This window comes from Poecilia reticulata, chromosome 3, assembly GCF_904066995.2.
Source record: "Poecilia reticulata chromosome 3, P_reticulata-male-v2, whole genome shotgun sequence".
Lineage (NCBI taxonomy): Eukaryota > Metazoa > Chordata > Actinopteri > Cyprinodontiformes > Poeciliidae > Poecilia > Poecilia reticulata.
In genome coordinates this window covers 25,386,963-25,406,922 of record NC_088832.1, presented here as the reverse complement: position 1 = coordinate 25,406,922, position 19,960 = coordinate 25,386,963, and the positions used below count along the sequence as shown (strand labels likewise).

General features: G+C 38.8%; 1 protein-coding gene across 1 annotated transcript in view; it reads left to right on the top strand.

The window, feature by feature from the left end:
• The window catches only part of nfatc3a (nuclear factor of activated T cells 3a), a 58,876-nt gene extending 39,750 nt beyond the window's left edge, over positions 1–19,126 (top strand). The window contains 4 exon segments of the mRNA XM_008405477.3: positions 1,295–1,350; positions 1,771–1,897; positions 4,842–5,912; positions 16,554–19,126. Of these exon segments, the coding sequence (XP_008403699.2) occupies positions 1,295–1,350; positions 1,771–1,897; positions 4,842–5,912; positions 16,554–16,630 (1,331 nt within the window). The 3' untranslated portion in view covers positions 16,631–19,126.
• The last annotated feature ends 834 nt before the right edge of the window (positions 19,127–19,960 follow it).

Here is a 19,960-nt window from a genome sequence, read left to right as displayed (position 1 = left end):
TTGAAGTAAGTCCATAATTGGTATAGGTCTTTGACTTTTACAAGCACGGCTGTTTACAAAGAGTCTGACTGTAAAGGCTGTCAGTGACTACCTTAAAGAGTGACTAATGCCGCAAGGGTGCTGGTGCCGTCTCATTATAAAACCTCTGCAATTATATATTTTACAACGATGTTTTCTCTAAGATTTGTTTGGTCTTTTTAGCACAATGGGGAGTACATTCTTTTCCACAGAGAAATCGTAAGAACTGGGTGGTTCGATGATCCAGGTCATTGTTTTACTGTGGTATGAGGCTCCTGTTGGTGCTTGTTGTCTGACAGAACATGTGGGGCCCTTGCTGCTGCCTGTTGAATGTCAACAAGCGGTGGAGTAATAATGCATTGCTGTCAACTGTCAAGGTCATTGCTCCCAGGGGGAAAAAAAATAACTGTCATCAACAAGTTAAGATATAAATTCTCAAACGAGTTGATATGTTTGAGGTTAGAACTACCGAAAGTGATGGGAGATTACTACATCCAGGTTTAATTTTCAGGTAACATCAGAGCATCAGCTTAAATTTGGGAATTAGTGGTTCTTGTAGCTAGCTTAACGGCTTAAATACAACAGGCTTGCAGTTGGGTTTGCGTTGTTTAAACTAGGTGTCTCTGCAGAAATGCTGCAGATGCCTCACGGTGGTATTTGGGGGAATCCTTTTGGTTTTGTGGAACAGGCCATGCAGGTGCAGAATATACATGGTGCAACATGTGAGCGCTATGAAAAAAGGGAGCCATCTGCAAGTTTATTTACTTCAGCTTAGAGGCCAATCCGTCTTGTAGCTTTCAAACTTTTTATTCCTCTCCAAGCTGCCGTGACGGATTTCTTCCAACCACACAGGAATCCTGTCAGTTTTTTCATCCCAACTGCTTCCTTCAGTCGCCTCTAAAATGCTAATCCAAATAATAATGTCCCTCAGAGGAAACTTTTTGTTTTTTAAGCACTTTTTAGAAATATTCCATTGCTGTCAACATAAAGTTAAACAGGCACAGCAAACGGTGGGATTTTAAATATTTTTTTAGGCCATTTGATTCGTATTAGATAGCTGTTAAAATTTCTCTCACTTACACGGTAAAAGACAAAAAATTAGAGGTTGTTTCTAATGTCTAATCAAATCGGGATATTTTTTCCAAAGAAACTGTTTAAAGTTAATCCTAATAAAACTGTGATTTAATTTATTTTGACTGAAATAAGTTAACCATATATGATTCGTATGGTGAAAGATTTTTAACTTTTCTGGTTTTTTGTTGTCGGTTTATTTTAGATGGACGCCCACAATGGGAAGTTGAAGCAAAAATAATTCGTGAGAAAACCCAAGGTGTAAGTATTTTTTCTTTACTTCTGTGAATGTACATTGTGTTTCTTCAATGTGATGTTTATTTTCTGATTTTACTATTAATCTTATAAGTTGTTCAATAAGAAATGTAAAAAATAGGATCATATATATATATATGTACACAGTAATTGTCTTTTTATTCAAACATAATTTCTACATGTCTTTGTAGATCTGATTTGCTTTTCCATTTTTACTATACAGATTTTTTAATTATTTGTATTGTATGCAAGTGCCAGAGAAAATTGACGGCATTTTTTTTTTATGTAACTGAGAATCTGCATCTTAATGTATGGGTCAGTACTTCAGTGGGACAGCACCGTGTATGTATGTTGAAATGTAAACCATGTTTCATGACCAGAAAAGTAAGTCATCAACGTGTTGTGTTTTTTGTGTGTCTCTTTTAGTCTTGCATTGTCGTGGAAATTCCTCCATACCACAGTAAGACTGTGACTTCAGCTGTGCAGGTGCAGTTTTATGTCTGCAATGGAAAACGGAAAAGGAGCCAATCACAACGCTTCACCTACCTTTCAGGTTGGTTTGGAGGAAGCAGGCATGATTGAAATGAATTTGAAACTGCTGAAGAATCTCGAAAGATTCTGAAAATGATGAGCAAGCTGTTTGTAGGTGTTCGCGTTCTGCATCCGGCTGTACAGAAACTTCCAGGTTAATTTCAAAATGCGTGACTCAGACCAGCGATAACATCGTTGCCATGTTGCGCACTTCTCCACATGGGTTTGTGAGCCTCCTTTCTGCTTTGTATCTTCAACTAAAATACAAGTATAACTCAATAAATAAAAGTATAATTAAAAAAGTAAATTTATTTGATCATTTAATGTTAAAATTGCACACAAAGTAATTTATGTTTTGCATCTATTTCTGTAGATTTTGATGATTATAACTTACAGTTGATATAAACCCAAAATACCAACAAGGAAGAGTTAAAAAAATAAAATATAGATATGGGGGGTTTTTCCAAAGTAGATGGGGTTCCTTTTGCATAAATTGCTGCATCAGTGTAGTGGGGCCTAGAGGGGATCAGCTTGTGGCAAGGCTGAGTTCAAGAATGGGAGCCGTTACTTAGTCTTGACAATAACCCAAATGTGCTGTGAGTTTTCTGGTCAAATAATCCCAGAATCTCCACGGTCATAGAGCCAGATATTGGTACTTTATCCAGTGGATGTTCCAAGATTTGCTGGTTAAGGAAATCCACATCGGCATAAACATTGTCAGCAGAAGGAAGCATGAACTGCACTAAAATGTCCCGGTTGACAGCTGCGGTGAATTTACCCTACTTGTGTTTGATCATCTGTTGGACAACTCGCAAGTCGGCAGTTTTTACCATAATTGGGCATGCCACAATGTATCGTATCATTTCTGTGTTTTAAAAATGCTTTTTTTTCCTACTTTTTTTACGAAGTCTATTCTAAGTTTCAAAAAAGTAGGTTTAGATCATATTAATCAAAATGAACAAACATAAACATGACATGTCATCCATGTGTAGCGAATCTATGTAATGTCAATATTTTGCTTTTTGAATTTGATGAACTAAATTCCCTTTTTGATGATTTTCTAATTTATTAATAAGCACCTGTGTTGTTGTGGTTTAGATGGTAGGTGTTAAACAATAACACATTTTCTGACACTCAGAGTGGCATCTTGTTTTTGTTTCACATGCACCGCTGCATTTTGTTTGTGTTATCCAGGAAAACTCCACTACACACTGAAAGCCTGTTTGTGATCATTTTGCAAAGTAGGCTCAGCTTTGGGTACTTTGATGTGTGATTGAGCATCACTGATCATTTCATTGAAGTCAAACGAGTTCGTTCTTTTCTTTAATATTGTTATTGTTTTTTTTTCTGTTAAAACCAGTCAAACTGAAAACGCTGTTGGCGTATTATATTGACATGTGAGCATTTTGTGCAACACATCCAAACCCTGACTTTTACCGCAACAGTGTGTATATTGTGTGTGTCTGTGTTTCTGTGTATGTGTACAAGGGGCCTTGCCCATCCACCCACCCAGCCTTTCTTTTTGCAAGCACGCCCACTCGTCACAGGCAGTTCCTGTTTTCCCCGCTGACAGATCAGTGCAGCCAATCAGAGCATTGTAGATTAACGCTGCTCTGTCAGTCAAGCCGGGTCGCTTACACCGCCGGTGTCACCACGGACACCGCCTTCTTTATTGTGGCAGAAAAATAAGAGAAAAAGAAAGTCAGCCAATCAGTGGTGTTTCATATTTCATCATGGGTTCCACTACCAAGAGCTTGTCGCAAATAATATCTATTTTTTAAGAAAATTAACCAAGAAAAAATCTAATATTTTTACTAAAAACCTTTGATTTTAATTGTTGCTTTGAGTTAAGCTATGAATAACCATACTTAAATTCAAAGTATCACTCTTTTTCCATTGTAATATCCCCAAACCCCGTTTTCAGATTAAATAAATTGTGTTTAGCCTGACTGCGCCTCTTGTTTCTCCTAAGGTTTATCAGGGTGAGAAGAGAGCACAGTCAGTGCATTCATTTGTTTGTTTCAGTGTGATCTTGGCTGGGGGGCATTCAGTTCCTCATCCCACACATTTCACATGATGGCAACCAGACTGACTACATATGCTCTCTTCTGATACAGAGCTGGATAAAAATAAAACTTGTGGTCACAAGGCACCAGATTGGGAAATAGGTTACTGATTGGCATAGCAGTGCTCTAAGCTGTCACAGTAAAGAGGAATGGCCCCATTTACAACGAAAATGTCAGTCTGTTTTTTCGCAGGCTGTTTTAGTCTGGAATGAGACCTATTTTACTGTCACATATTTCAGAGACTCTCCTCACTGCATCGAGGTCCTTTTTTAGGTTTTACTGCAGAGCTTTTCTATAATAAAATTGGAGTAAGGCAATCAGTGGAGAATGAAAGTCTCCCTTTTATGTCGACTAAAATCAAAGAACTTGAAAGATTCGTAGATTGTTTCCTTATTGTTTTTCTTACAACATTGAAAGTATTTCACTTGTGGGTGTCTGTAATGCTCTTGAAGTCTTACACATGCAGATGACTTGCTACATTTGTTTTCTCCTCTGTTGGTTTTGTTATTCTATAATAAATATTAACATTCCATGTTTTTACATAAATTGCACATTTACTGTATATGCTCAGATTTTTTGGTCAGTTTTTTTTGTTTCTTATTCCCTGACCGAAAACTGGTAATATTGTGCACAGGACTGTGAAATGATATTGAAGACTTCAGAGTCTACTTTGAACACTCTACACAACCATGCACGCATTGAAGTTGTGCATCATGCTCTTTTTGACGCCACAACCTCTCACATTGTCCTCCGGCTCACCCACGTTCAGAAGAAACTGCATTTGTTTAAACATAAACTAGAAATGGATAGAGCAAAAGCATACAATCCAATAAAAAGACACTGTATGGTATGAGTGATGTAAATGCAACTTTTTTTTTTCTTTCCTCCTCTCCCTTTTAGTGATGGTGAAACAGGAGCACAGAGACGAGCTGGACCTCACTGCTGTTCCTCCCATTTCCATGCCCTTGGCACATGCTCCCAGTCTGGTGCACCCTCAGCTGCCTTCTCCTGATCAGGGCCACCCATCGGACAACCTTCTGTCCAGCTCTCTTCACAGCCTGGCCACGGGCTCTGGACCTGGCCTGCTACCTCTGCCGGGCCCCTGTCCCTCCCTGAGCACCCCGCCTTTCCAGCACCTGTCTCACCTCCAGGGTCACAGTTTGCACCACCCCCCTGCAGACTGCCACATGACGTTCCACCAGGGCTCTGCTCCCGCTCCTCCCCGACCCACCTACCAGCCTTTGCAGCACAGTCCGAGTCACAGCCTGTCCTTCAACGGCCAGCCCAGCCTTCCTTCTCAGAGCTACGAGAGGATGTCCTTTCAGCAGAGCCCCACTGCGACGTCACACCCAATAGGCCTGGGAATAGTTTACTCATCCAGTTGCTCCTCACCGTCTGCCCTTTCATCCTCACCCACCAATCCCATTGTTGGATCCCCTCAGAACCATCAGCCTATGCTGTCGCCCTCGTCTCCGCACCTCCACACACTCGGAGGCTTCCACTGCTCTCCAAATCCTAGCCAGGTACCGTCTCAGGGAGGCCACCCCCTAAGTGGGCAGCACTCCTCGCAGCTGCAGAGAGGTATGGGATACCACCCAGTAAGCCAAAGATCGGCTTCCTGTCCCACACCGTCCACTGCCCCCCCACAACGAATGATCCCCTCTCCTCATTCTGGACCTTCTTCTCCTCAAGTCCACCCTCTGCCCTACCAGTCTCCCACTTCATCCTCCCCCACCTCAGCTGGGAGTCCTCTGGGGCCCCTGCAGCAGCATTCAGGACAGCCGTCTCCACAGGCCACGAGTCCAGTGATGACCAGCCTGTCCCCTGCAGCTGTGGGGCCACTGGTTCATCCGCTAAGTCCTCAGGGGCCATTTCCCTCTGAAGGGGAGAGGCTGAATATTAAGCAAGAACCGGAGGAGAGGGAGCCCACCTTCCGCTCCATCGGCCTACAGGATATCACTCTGGATGACGGTAAGAGAAATGGTTTCCTGAAAACAACAAGTTTTTATTCTGCCAAAATTAAACACCTTCACACACCTTATTAAAATTTCAAACATAAAGGCAGCTTTACATTAGATACACCACATTCACACACAAACTCTTAAGGCTTTGATACAAATTTTAAGACGGTCAATCTTTATCTGGAACATGCATCCAGAGGTTTTATTGATTGTTCTTGCACCTTTCCCAATTGTCCAGGGTTTTACCAACTGTACTGTCATGAACTTTAACATAAGTTCATGATGAGGCCTGTGGGAGCTAAATGTAGCTCTTGTGTGTTTTACACAGACCTCAGGGTAATCTTTCTTCCTGAGTATCAGTTACAGAACTGAAATTTACCTCTTATACATAATCTCTATGGCTGTAGGCAGATGGAGTCAAGATTATTTTGGAATCCTCTCCATCACTGCAAATATCTTCCCCCCGTAGCATCTAGCAGATGTTTTAGTAATGCTTATCCCAGCTGTTAAGCCGTATTTGCCTCTTTGGATTACATTGTGAAACATTACAACTCTTTAACACATTCGGTTTTAGTCACCAAATTTTGGGGCAGGTTCAGAAACAGGTTATTTTTCTATTCAAACAACCAAAATACTTTGTATCAAAATGTGATATAGCTGCTTTCTGTCAAAAAGAGCAAGAGTTGGAGGTCGCTGTTACACAAAAAAAAAACTTTCATAGCTAACTTAAGGATCAACCATTGGTCCAGCTTTTCACTTTGTCGTCTTTCTGTCTCTGTTTTTAACTAATTCTGTTTGCTCTGTATAAACCTTTGGTTTGGCATTAGTTATTTTAAGCTCTGCTATCTGTGACGAACCATAATGTCTGTCTGAAGCAAGGGACCGCCAAGGGATTAAATTTACCGTTCAATATGCGATACGGGATAAACATGTAAAACAATACAGAGGACCAGTTGTTGTGATTTCAGGGGTCTGAAACCCTCATGTCTGATAGCAGTGATAACATTTGGACTGACGTTGCAGAGCATAGTTGTGTTTCAAGCTTCATTACTGTGGGGCCTGTCACCTGGTATTGGGTGTCATAGACACAAAGAGGAGTGATAGTTGTAGTATTACATTAAATGGCTAATTGATAGATGCCAGGATTTTGTATCTCTGGCAGGAATTTGATAATTAGTTACACTTTAAAACTGTGTTGGCTTCTCGGTTCCAGTGAATGGAAGTACATTGCATTATTTCTTGCTACTTGAAAATATTGCAGTATTTATGTCCTGTGAGTGATCATGTTTTTATGTGCAAGTGTGACTCCCATTTAGAACCCTAATTAGAATACAGCTTGGTGTTTCAAACTAGAAACGTTGATTCAAAATGCTTTTAAATATCAGCTTATGGTGCATTTTAATAAGAGTCTAGAAGATTAAACATTAATTAGTACCCTGGTGAGGCTTTGCAGTAGAGGGTGTTATTGTGTTAGCAGGGGTCAACCTAATGAACATAAATCTGCCAACAGGTCACATGTGAAGTACCAATGTTTAGTGGAGTGTATCTGCAGTCCCTTCATTTTTTTCTTAGTTTGCCATATTACCACCACAGACAATCTATTTTCTTGCCATTTCAAATGAGACCATAGAAAGTGGTGCATAAAAGAAAAAGAATTGGAAACTGATACTAATTTTTTTTCTTTTTTTTCTTTTTTTTTTTTTTACATTTCTTACAAATACAAATCTGAAAAGCTGGGCATGCATACAAAATTCTCTATTTAGTGTCACACAAGCCTTATGATGCGGCTGTGTGCACTCGCCCTTTTCTCCAGATAAAGTTTGCAACACAGTTCAGCTGGGAATGTAAGATCTCCCTTTGAGTCTGGAGCTAAAAATAGTTTTCTGTGCCAGTCCGGTTTCATAGTCCAGATTTTTAACGTAGCAACTGGAAGCTTTGCACAGCTCTGGGTTTTCGGAGGTCATAGCAATCTCTCTTAATTAGATCACATTCACTCCAGTTTGGCAGAGAAACGGTTCAACATGGACCTGAGTGCAAACTTGGAGGAAATATAAAGCAATACTATAGTGACTAAAACCGTGCATAGAATTATAGACATAGATCCATGCATTTAATCAATTTTAGAATAAAAAGAAAAACAGAATGCTAAAGGTTTTAGCACTTTGAATCTACTATCAGCTCACTAAAAGGTTTGGATGAGGGTTCAGGATCTTTGTCACGTGAAGTTCGTGAAGGCGACTCATTAATGGTTCAGTTTCAGTCCAAGCTTATGTCAGATTTTCAGATAGGATGCTCCTTCAGCCCCAAGTGCTTTGGAAAATTTCCTTTTGAACATTTTTCTTAAATCAAACTCCAAACACAATTGCAGGCTCATGCCTGTGGTATGAGACCGAGCTCTACAGTTAGAGTAGAAAGTGCTCTGGTTAGCAAGCAGATGGCCCTTGTGACGCACACCAAAGCATGCTTGAGATGTGTGTGTTAGTGTGTGTATGAGAGGGGTAAAAAAAAGGGTGTGTGTTGTGTGTGTGTGTCTGTTGATTTGATGTTTTCGAGGTGCGCGTGTGTGTGTTAGCGTGTGTCCGTGTGTCTTCCCAGGGTAGAGCACACAGGAGGTGAGAAGACAGACTGATGGACAGATGGATAGACAAGTTCAAAATCCAGCTCCGCTGCAGGGTCACTCTGCTGAAACAATCGGTCTGAAATGCACTTGGTGGTTAAAAGAAACATAAAACATATTTTTACTGTATGTCTGTTACGAATTAGAGAGATTAGTCTGAATTAAATAAAAATGAACCAGGTCGTGGATATTCTTCTTTGCTAAACTTCAGGTGGAGAACTTCGTTTTCTTTATGTTTGACTCATAAACTTATTGCGCTGCGTCACGGTTCCTAACAACTACCGTCAGTTTTTGTTTTCATCTTTCTTTCTCGGGAAACTTGCACATGAGCACACCGTTTAATCTCATTAGAAGTATAAATGAAGCAACACCGTGAAACATCAGAAATGTTGCTCGCCAGTTCGTTGGTATGTTTATTTCTTTTTCTGCAAAGTAATACTTTCAGCTCAGTGTATTATTCTGTAGTTTTATTCTGGTGGGTCAGGCTTTTGGACTTTTATTTTTTTAATGATCCATTTTTATAAAACATAAAGGCAATATTTAAACAAAATATTTTGTGCTGATTTACTCTTACTGCTTTGCCATCTACAATAAAAGGAAAGGCCATCAACTGTCTGTTTTGATGAAAACAAATAAATGATAAAATTTCCAAATATGGTTTGACTTGGACCTGTTTATAAATATAAATCTAAGAATTATGAATTATGCTTTTTAATTTTTTTACCTCCTGGTTCTCTGTTTAATTGTGACGATGTTGCTTTCTTATCAACTAAAACATGATGCATGATTATTGTAAAACTAGTTAAGGATTAAGTGGTCAAAAGTTAAATAAAATGTATATTTAGAATACTTCGATATATGATGTCAAATAAATTATTCAATTAATTTATGAATTAATTGAATTAATTGTGCAGAAAGATAGTATTATTGGTACCGTGATACAAAAGCCATTTTTTATTAATATAAAGTTATTATATTTATGTGTTTAAAGACTTAGAAAAAAATCACAATCTGTCTGCAGGTCTCTTTGGTGTGATTATTTGTAATGCAGGGGATAAATCACTGGTTGTGTTGTTAATCTGCTCAAGTGTGTGTGTGTGTGTGTGTGTGTGTGTGTGTGTGTGTGTGTGTGTGTGTGTGTGTGTGTGTGTGTGTGTGTGTGTGTGTGTGAGAGAGAGAGAAACCAGTAAGAGACTTTGTGCAGCCATTAATCAACTAGACCAGTAATAACATCGAACTCCTCATTTGATGACAGAAGAAAAAAACTGTGGAAGGAAAATATGTTTCCATTAAGATTTGTTGCTGCTCTTTAAAAACAATGGCAAAAATTTCTGGTCTTTTTTCCCCTTTTTAACAAGTGGAAAATGATTTTTTTGTCTCATGTTTCCACACAGTTGAAAGTATATGTATTGCAGAGGTTTTGGCAAAATAAAAAAAAGGTTTGTGCAGAGAAGTTGCCAGCAGTTTTTTTTTTTTTTTGTTGTGTTTTGTTTTTGTTATTTTTTTAGGCAGGAGAAGCCCCGAACTCCCTCTGATTGGGTCAAAGTAATGCTTTAACTTATGTTTCGCACATTTTTCATAAAATAAATTAACTGAACAGTGTAATGAGAAGTAGACATGTTTTTTTTTTTGTTTGTTTTTTTCGCCTTATTTTAATGTTTTTGAATGTATAAATCAGTAAAGTTTTAGTGATGTTTAAGTGCAGACTTGGCTCAGAGGACTGAAATGGATTTTGCTGTTGACATGTTTTTGTGTGTAAAAGTGAGTTACCGCATTATTTTGTTCATTCGTAGAATCTTGTGGTTGTTTTTTTGCCTCCAGTTTGGTTTTAACAAACCACTCCTGTTAAAAAAAAAAACTAACTGAAAGGAAAATTCAAGCGGCTATCGTTTTCTTCCTGGAAGATGAAACACTGGTGTTGATTCATAAGCAAAGTGTTACCTGTTAAACTTTCCAAAATATTTCACCTTTCTTCGTTTTTTGCCATTCAGGCTCCAGACTTCCTTCTTAAAGTTGGCGCCTTATGTGATCTTTCAGGGTTTAACAACTTTTGCGTCCCAGATCAAAGGCTGGGATTCTTGTGAATCGCTTACCGTCACTTTAAATGGGAACTCCACGAATGATTCAGAGATGAGTGACTTTGAGAAACCGACTCTGTGATGAGCTTTTCTGCTGTGCTCTGCATCCTCACCCACTCACTTTCTTAGCTCAACACTGGAATTAAAGTAAATAAATAAAAAAGGGGGAACACAAAGAACATAACAAGAAGTCACTGAATTAAGTTCAATTTATTGGCCAGATATTTCTAGTGTGTGATGGCTTCTGAGGAAATGTGTGCATGTATTTACAGGAAGCTGCAACTGGAAAATGTTTGCTTTGATATTCCCTCTTGCAGGGCAAACCCAGCCTTGCTTCGTCTCTTTTCCCTGTGCACAAAGGTTTTCCATTGTGGCATGTTGTCTTCATTTGGTGGAGTCAATAATCAGTCAGTCTTCATGTTATTTGCTTAAGCTGCTCTGCCAGAGTAATGTTATTATGCCTGGTTGGGGGAACTTTTTTCAGTGTGTCATAGAGGTTTATGGTAATTGCCCATTTTCCATTTCAACAGTAGACGTGTTTATTTTACTGGATGTCCGAATGTCTTTTTCACTTCTGTTTTGCATTAAGGAGGTCTGTCCTATGAGCCCCTTTGAGATGCTCTTTAGAAATGAAGGGGTGAAATTACTCATTTGCCATGGTCTCCTTCTAGATGTGAAACTTTGGTTTGGGGAAATTAAAGGAACCCATTTAACCTCTCCTTTCACTATGGGGAGATTTCTGGACGTATTGGTTTCTAGATTTAAAGATCTAAACTGACATTTTGCGAATGCAATAAGTTTTCCAGACTTGTTCCGGGATATATCTTTATTGTTCATAATTTTCTTCCATGCTGTTTAACACTGCAGTTTATTCTTCCCTTACTCTCTGTGAAGGCAAAAAGGTCGATTCTGCTGCCAGTGAAAAATGCCATGTGCATGTCAAGCCTTGCAAAAAGATTTTCCTATTTTATTATTTTGGAACCACAAGCTCATAGATATCATATTGACATTTATTGTCAAAGTATAACGCAAACAAGTGTATACTTGTGAAGTAGATGCTAAATATATTTTATTTTTAATCTTAAAAGTGTGGCATGCATATACATCTAGCCACCATGAGTCAATACAGTTGTCGCTGCCAAATTTGAAACTCTGGAGACTTGTTTTTAAAATCAGTACAGATTAAAATGAGACAGATTCTTAGATTTGTGTCTCTGCAGTTCCAATACGTGAATAAACTTTGGTCTTAAACTGAAAAGAGCACCACCACAGCATGCTGCTGCCACCACCATATTTCACAGGGGGATAGTGTGTTTGTGTTGGATATTTACAACATGCAGCATTTTGCCAAAAAATGATTTCTGGTCTCATCTAGCTGCTTTCTTTATTTGATGTGTCCTCTACGTGGGATTTCCTTAAGTAGCACAATTAACAGAATACTTTTTACTTCTTCAAAAGTTGAGGGGTTTTTTTTTTTTTAAAGGGTTTTTTTTTTCAGCTCTAGAGGCCTTTATTGAGCGTGACTATGCAGGAAATGGGTGGAGAGAGGAGGGCTTGGGAAGGAACGTGCAAGATGTCAGGGTGGGAATCGAACCCAGAACCTCTGTTTTTAGGACAGTAGCCTCTGCATTTGGGGCGTTAGCTCTATTTCTACACCATGCAGTGCCCCAATGTCTGCACTAGTCTGTCTCTGGCCTGTCTGGTGGTTTTCTTGGTCTTCATTACGCTGTTTGTTCTCTGATGTTCTCTAGTTACAGCATAACTTTAATGGCAGTTATTATTCAAGGATGAAAGTGTTTTAAAAGCTTATGTTTTCCTTCCACTTCACTATTATGCACTGCCTTGTCTTAAATATGTATGTGAAAAAGTTCAATGGGTAATGCTGTTTTTTTTTTGTACTCCTTTTTTCCCAATCAAGCATTTTCAATCTTGACACAAATGGTAAACGTTTTTTTTTTTCTTTTAATCCAGAAAAGATTAGATATTTAGAAGTATTTGGTTCACACTGAAGGGAGCAATCTGATGACATCCTACTAGCATATGTAGTAGTAGTAGTAATAGTAGTCATCGGAGTCATCGGCTGAATGCAGATGTACATATTTTGTGTAGGGAGCCCCCCTGCCAGTCATCTGCAGAGGATCTCCCTCCGGCTGAGACATTCAGAGCCACAGTTACTACGACAGGCAGCGCTGAATCACTGGTTTTCTGTTGCACTGTCATGAACAATACCAGTAAACCCGAGAAAACGCTATCAGCATGTGAAACCAGTGTAAAGCTGAACTCAACTCAAAGCTCTCTTTCACTTCTGGATTCCTGATGTGTGGAGCTCCACCTTATATTGAAGTGCAGAATATCTCAGTCACATTAACAAAAATATTATTTATTGAGTAAGAAGTTATTTTCAGAGGGGACTTTAAAAAAAAAACAACATGTTTTATGTACAGCAGTTTATTGTGAGGCGAAGAGTTTTAGGTTCGGGTTTCACCCACAGGGAAAACTACGAACGTGTAAGAGATAAACATCCAGGCCCTTTTGGCCGCTTCGAGACTGAAATGAAGATTCGCCTCCTTTCTAACGGCCCCAAATCGGATCATCCAAATCTGCATTTAGCCCAGTTTGAAATCTCGGGAGTGGAAGGTACGCGAAAAGGTTTCTGACAAATCATCTGCAGAACCTTCTCCCTGCACCTCATTTTATGAGAAAAGCGAATGAATCAAATCGAGAGGAATCACTCTGAAGTTGCTGTCGATCGAGTCACAGGCTTTCCGTTTATTTAATGCTAATTGGCCTGAGTGGGCCTTCTCCGAGTGACTTTGTCAGGCCACGGGTTAATGTTTGCCTCTGCAGCAATCTGATCAGTACTTTTACAGCGGAAAGTGATATGTTTTTGCAGACGCCCACTTAATGTCGGTCTGTCACACTCTGCTTCATGTCGCTCATATTCCTGTGGTATTTCAGCAGATTGACTTCTATGACCTCTTGTTGCACAGTTTACCATGTCGCGCTTGAACAATGCAGAATATCTCTAAGGAGCCTCCAGGAACCAGAATTTTGATGGGTGCTGCATCATAACAGCATCACATTGTTCAAATTTTCTATTTTCACTCATCTCAGTTTGGGTAAATTGCATTAAATGAGGCAGAATCCACCAGCCGCTGCTGTATAAAGGGCTGCAACTAAAGAGGAGCCTTGATAAGAGAAGTGCAGCTCTTAATTTTTACAGATACAGCTGCTGTGTCGCTCGGCTGCACTTCTAACAGCTGTAAGATTTAGTTTATTTTGAGCCCAGCTGCACCAGTCGCCTTTCAAAAGGTCACGGCCTTTAAAGGAGATGTGCGCTCCTCCATCACAGTTTTATTCTAACCCAGAGAATAGTGTGACAAATTGGCAAAGTGGCGTAGATTACATCCCCATGTTAGGCTGTGTATGTAGAGGTAAACGTTTGCTTCGATAGTTGCACGGTTGTCTCATAAGTGCGTGGTGGTTCTGCGAGTGTGACGGTGTGTGTGTGAACATGGTTGACATGGGAAAGGAAGAGCCTCCCACGCTAACAGGATGATGTGAGTGATGGTGGCCAGACACAAAAGCAAAAGCACCAAGAAACATAAATAATACACACTGAGGCGCTAAATAAAAGAGTTGGATGCCTGAGCAAAGGCTTTAAAACTAATTTGAAAACTGTTAGTGATTTTCCGTTTAAGCACACAATGAAATAGTTCGACTCTGAATATGAAAATTATTGCTCTTTTAAGAGTCAATAAAGCTGTTCCACGTAGCTTCTCGGTTTCTCATTTTGCCGGCGTTCTTGCTTTGTAGTGTAAATTTAAATATGACTTTTTTTTTTCTTCTGGTTTCTCATCACTGAGTCACTCCCTGGTACCTTTTTTTTTTTTCCCCCATTAAGTTACAGCAAGAGATTTGTTTGTAATAACCAGAGGAATGTCTTATTTTTACGTCACAGCGGAGAGATTTACAGCTGCATGTTACCTGTCATGTCTAAACAAGCCTGCCTGCAAATCTCTCTGTGCCAAACTGGGCCAGAGGTCTCTACTGCACCCTCTCCAAACCAGTTCGCCCTGTCTGATTTCTGCGCTGCGTGACTGACCTTTTATCGTCACGCTTAAGACTCTTGGGGGAACCACATGAAGAAGTCGCAGCATGAAAACCGAACACTTTTCATGCTGTCACAGTGGAAGCGAGAAGATGTTTGCCATAAGTTTCAGCCAAATGGGATTCTTCTGTCTCTCACTCCTCTTATCTTCTTTCCCACGTCAAAGTATTTGGTGTTGATTTACTTCAAAGCTCTATTTTTTTTTCTTTTTCTTTTTATTAGCTCGCTGCTCTGTTTCTTGTGGTTCTGCTCTAAGCACCAAATGGAGGAAGCAGATGGAAAACAATCGCACATGCTGGCTAGAAAGCAGACGGCAGCACAGAGAAGGCCTTATCCGTTTTTTTAATTATTTCTTTTTATTTAAAACCACTCACTAACTGAGTCTGGAGTAATTAACCTCGCTGTGCCTGAGTGCCTCTCTCACATTAACGACATGTTTTTTTACCAATGAGTAGGTTTCACACAGCTCCTCAGCTATGCTTGAAAACCCAATGAAAGGGTCTTGAGGAAATGCACCCAACCACTGTTAATGAAGTCGTGAACAAGCCTGCTGCTCCTGCTGTTCTTTTAAAGGAGTCCTGGAATAGCTTATCTAACAGGACTCTTGGACTCAATCAATTATATGAGCTGGCTGGCACAGCCTGTAAATGGAATAGTTTGTGATTATGGTTTGTTATTATATCTCACGTCATGGCAAATGACTTTGCAATCTCTGAGTTTGCCACTCTGTTGTAGTTTTTTTTTTTTTTTCCTCCCATTTTTAGCACAGAGTTTTGATCCTGAAACGATTCTGGTGTGGAACTGCACTGCCCTCTGCTGGAGAGAGACACTCGTAGCCCAAGGCTTTGCTTTGTGTGAAAACTACAAATTAATCTGTTAGAACGTCATCTTCATTTATTTATTTCATCAGTTTAATTTTTTAAAGTGAAACTCTGAAGTACATATTGATATTTTTCAAGCATTTAAATGTTTTTTTTTATTATTAGAAATAGATTTTTAAATTTCATACATATCGATTAATGAGTTTATCTAAGGTTGATTGATCTTATCAACTTTAGATTGACAGTCGGCTATTTTCTCATGTGCTGAATTTAAAAAAAGCACATTATTATATTTTAGCCTTTTTTTGTGTTAGCTGTGTTAAATATTGACTGAGTAAATGGTAGCATTACTAAACTTAGAGGTGTCTATAAAAAATAACAAAACAGAAACTGGGGTTAAGCAAAAGGGGGTCAAAGGTCATTGCTAAAGAAAGTGACTGTATGTATCTGGGCATTTTAATGGAGAGTTGAGTGGAGGGAAAAACTGGTAGAAAATGTTACAAAAGACTGAATTAGTACAGCATTAAGAGGATTGTAAATAATATCCTATTCTTTAGTTTGGGGAGCGTCACCAAGTATGGATGCTTTTACAAAGACCAATAAACTTAAATTTTCTAAAGAAAACTCACTATTGGAACTGGAAGATGATTTAAATATCCAAAATAAAAGCACAACAACCAAAACCAATAAATAAAATGGAAATGAAAAACCACACTGACAACTAAAACATAACTAAAATCAATTACGAGGTATTTTTAAACAAAACACTTTAATCTGTAGAACAGAAATTATTTAAATTTATCGTGGTTAATTGATGGTGATTTATTGCGACACGACGTGTCACTCATGTCACCTTTTGATTCACGACTTGTCTTAAAGTTTATTTGTTTGATTTGTGAACCAACATCAGAAATCCCTGTTCCAACGATGAATACCTTTCTGACATCTTTAAACTGTTTCTGAAAATGGCTTGGAGCGCTTTTAAATTGTTTCTGTCTTTCTGTTCTTGTTTCTCTCTCCGCAGTAAATGAGATCATCGGCAGAGACATGTCCCAGTCCCCCAGCGCTCACGGCCCTCAGTCGGCGCACAACCATTCGTAGCTCAGATCTTTGCCTGAACCGTCACACAGTGTTTTTTTTTTTTATTTCTCTTCTCTTTTTTTTTTTGTGGCTCACGCAGCATTACCTCCAGCTGTTAAAACCCTGCAAACGCCGACCTGGTGGAAGAAGACTGTGGTGAAAGGCAAAGCCACGTTCCTCTGTTTTCAACCATGAGATCTCTGATATAGATGGAAAAACACACAACTTCACACAGATGTAGAGCAGAACCATGCTCAGGACAGAGCAGACATGCAGAGCTGGAGTGTTTTTTTTATTTGTTGTTTTTTTTTTTTTTCCACAGCTGTGTTGTAGGCTTGTGTTTGAACATCTGTCCATTCACAGCTCTGCTGTCTTCCTGATGGTCCGCTTGACGTTTTCAATCCTCTTCTCACCAGCATCAACTTGTGAAATTAAAGATGCAGCTCACAGCTGTGTTGCAGGGATCTGTGCATCCCACTTCTTCAGAAGATTTTTTTATTTGTATTTTTTATCTGAGTAAACGTGGACACTTGCTAACATCGATTCAAGAGAGAAAGAAATTTGAGACTTGATTTGCCGTACAATTAGTTCAAGTCAAACCTTCCAGTAGTATTAAGAAAAACAAGTTTCCCCCTAAAAGATGAATGCGGTCACGGTGTTGGAGGTCAGCAGCTAGTTTTCCTTCTGCAAAATGCAACATTCCACAGACTTGCAGCTGTGTAGGTATCTGTACAGTAATGAACCCTGTTTCTTCCGTTAGAGCTTTCAGTTTTTCCTTTGCTTCTTTGAACAAATGCCTTATTAATGTTTAGCAAATCTGAACTGTAGCACAAGCTTTTTTTTGTTTGTTTTCTCATCAGACTTTAAGACTGAAGAGTGCTTCTTTTTAGAAACAGATGTGCTTCTTTTGGATTTATGATTTCGCAGTAAGATTTAGGGTTTTTTTTGTTGTTGTTTTTTGACAATTCATAAGAGGGTTTCTAGCTGGTCCTCAGAAATGGAGCTCTCTGCCACTAAAACTATTCTCCTCTCAAATGTGCCTTCGATTTCCTAACGCTCCATGCTTTCAAATGACAGTCGACTCAGGCTTCGATGGAAAATGTTCTGACAAAAGTTGTGAAAGTATTTTATATATAAAGTGGTCTGTATGTTATATTTATGTAATATCCTCATTTGTAAAGAACAACTTAAAATCCTAGAATCCAGACAGCAAATTCTGGACATTTTGGGGTCTTCCAAACCTTTTCTGCTTGCAACAATCAACGTCTGCTGTCTACAATCAGAGTTCTCTTAAATTGTTTCCAGAATGCTCATTGATTTGTTCCTGTATCCCCCCCCCGACTGGCGCGAATGTGCAATGGCTGCACTGCAGCAATAAGTCATCCTCCAGGAAAGAGCAGACTGACTGATCCAGATGCTGGTTTGATGATTTCCACTGACTTTAATTTTTTTTTTTGCCTTAAGATTGACGGTGATTTGAAGTCAGTTTCCAGGTGAAAATGATTCTGCTATGCATTGATATTCTGCTTAATGCCTTTAAAAATAATAATTTTAAAAAAGACACACAAAAAAAATTTACCTTGATGCCTCTAGAAGTACATTGTAGACTCAGTAAGACTCATAGATGCTTGAATGGAAGACACAGCGTAAGCATCTTAATTCAGTTGTGTTTGAGGATGGATGGTAGCTGCTTGAACCAAATTTCTTGTATATATGACAACTTTTCAACGACAAAAGCACACACGTTTAGGCTATGCACACTATAACAGCAGCAAATCTGAGGTAAAATGCTTTTGGACTTCACACAGAAGAACAGAAACGCTCGGAAGAAGAGAATATCATCATGTCGCGTGAACTCTGTAGGATGCCTTAACTCCTGTTTGTGAACCGGTTGGTCTGAGTTTTTTCCCCCCCCTTTTCTTCTCCAAAATGACTGAGACTGATCAATAACAGTTATCAATGTTGTACATTTCAGGTTCACAGGGTCAACCAAACGGGTGGGGTGGGAGAACGGAGAGAAATGTTTGCATTAAAGTCAATTCTGCAGCTTGAGAGACCACAATACACACAAACAAAACGAAACCAGCATCGACAATAAACTCTGAACTCCAGCTGCTGTCCTTTTCTGCCACAACCAAAGATCGAACAATTTGTTCCTATTTTAGACGAAAAGGCTGCAAAGACTGTACAACTCTATTTTTGATATTTTCAAATGGATATGGATGTCATTCCTAAGAGGTTAAGGACATTAACAGGTGTCTGTTGAAACTATATATATATTTATATATACATATATAAATATATATATATAAAACTTTGTAAAATAAAAGGGAAATACAGGTTTTAGCTGATGTTTACCAAGCCTTGTATTGTCATTTCTTGTATATTTTGTATGTTAAATGTTTTGTAATTTTTAAGACTGCAGTGCTTTTTTTTCTGAAATTATTCAAAGGGAATGATACCTTGCATCATACTGTAGGCTCTAACATAGTGTATCTCAATAAAACTGAAAACTCACTCATGGCTTTGCATTGCTGTTTTCCTGAAAGCAGATTTTGTTTCACCTTTTCTTGTCTTTACAACACAATGTCTTCATCCTGATTTTGGTGAATTATTTGCATAATGTTTTACTTTAGTCTTTAAAATACCAGAATTTGCACATAACTGGCATTTTTAAACATTAAATCGGCTTTTATGATCAGTTACTTAGGTCGTTTTTTTACTCGAGTAATTTCTACATTACTTATTTGCTTGAGTAAATAAGTAATGTTAGTGTTCTTCTCTACCCGCCTCAGCTTAAAACCAACTAATGCAAATCCGATGTACAACTTTTTAATTCTTGCTCGACAGAAAAAACTTGTCTGAACAAAATTTATAGATTTCTGAAAACTTTCTCAGAAAAGTGGAATATTGCCCGACACCAAAACAAGTTTATAACAAATATTTTATCATGGGAAAGATAAAATATCTTGGCAGTTGTCCAGCAGTCGTTTCAACACGTAGTCAGAAAGTGTCATTGCTAGAAGCTGGTTGTTCAGAGTGCTTAATCCCAGCAAATTAATGTAAAGTTGAGTGGAGGGAGAAAATGTAGGTATAACTGCACAAACAAATACCAATATGTCAGAAAAGGAGGAAAACGCAAGCTGACAAACACGAGGACATAACCTTCACGTTCCTTGTCTAAAAATCGTTCCTGAACCAGATCAAGATAAAAAACATAAAGGCATTCAAGTACTTTTTTTTTTCAGGTTAAATCAAATTTTTGAAATCAAGGTCCTAGAATGCAAGTTGCACTCACTGATTTCTCAAACCCAAAGTTGGCACCTGGACAGCCACATACCTGTAAAGTTT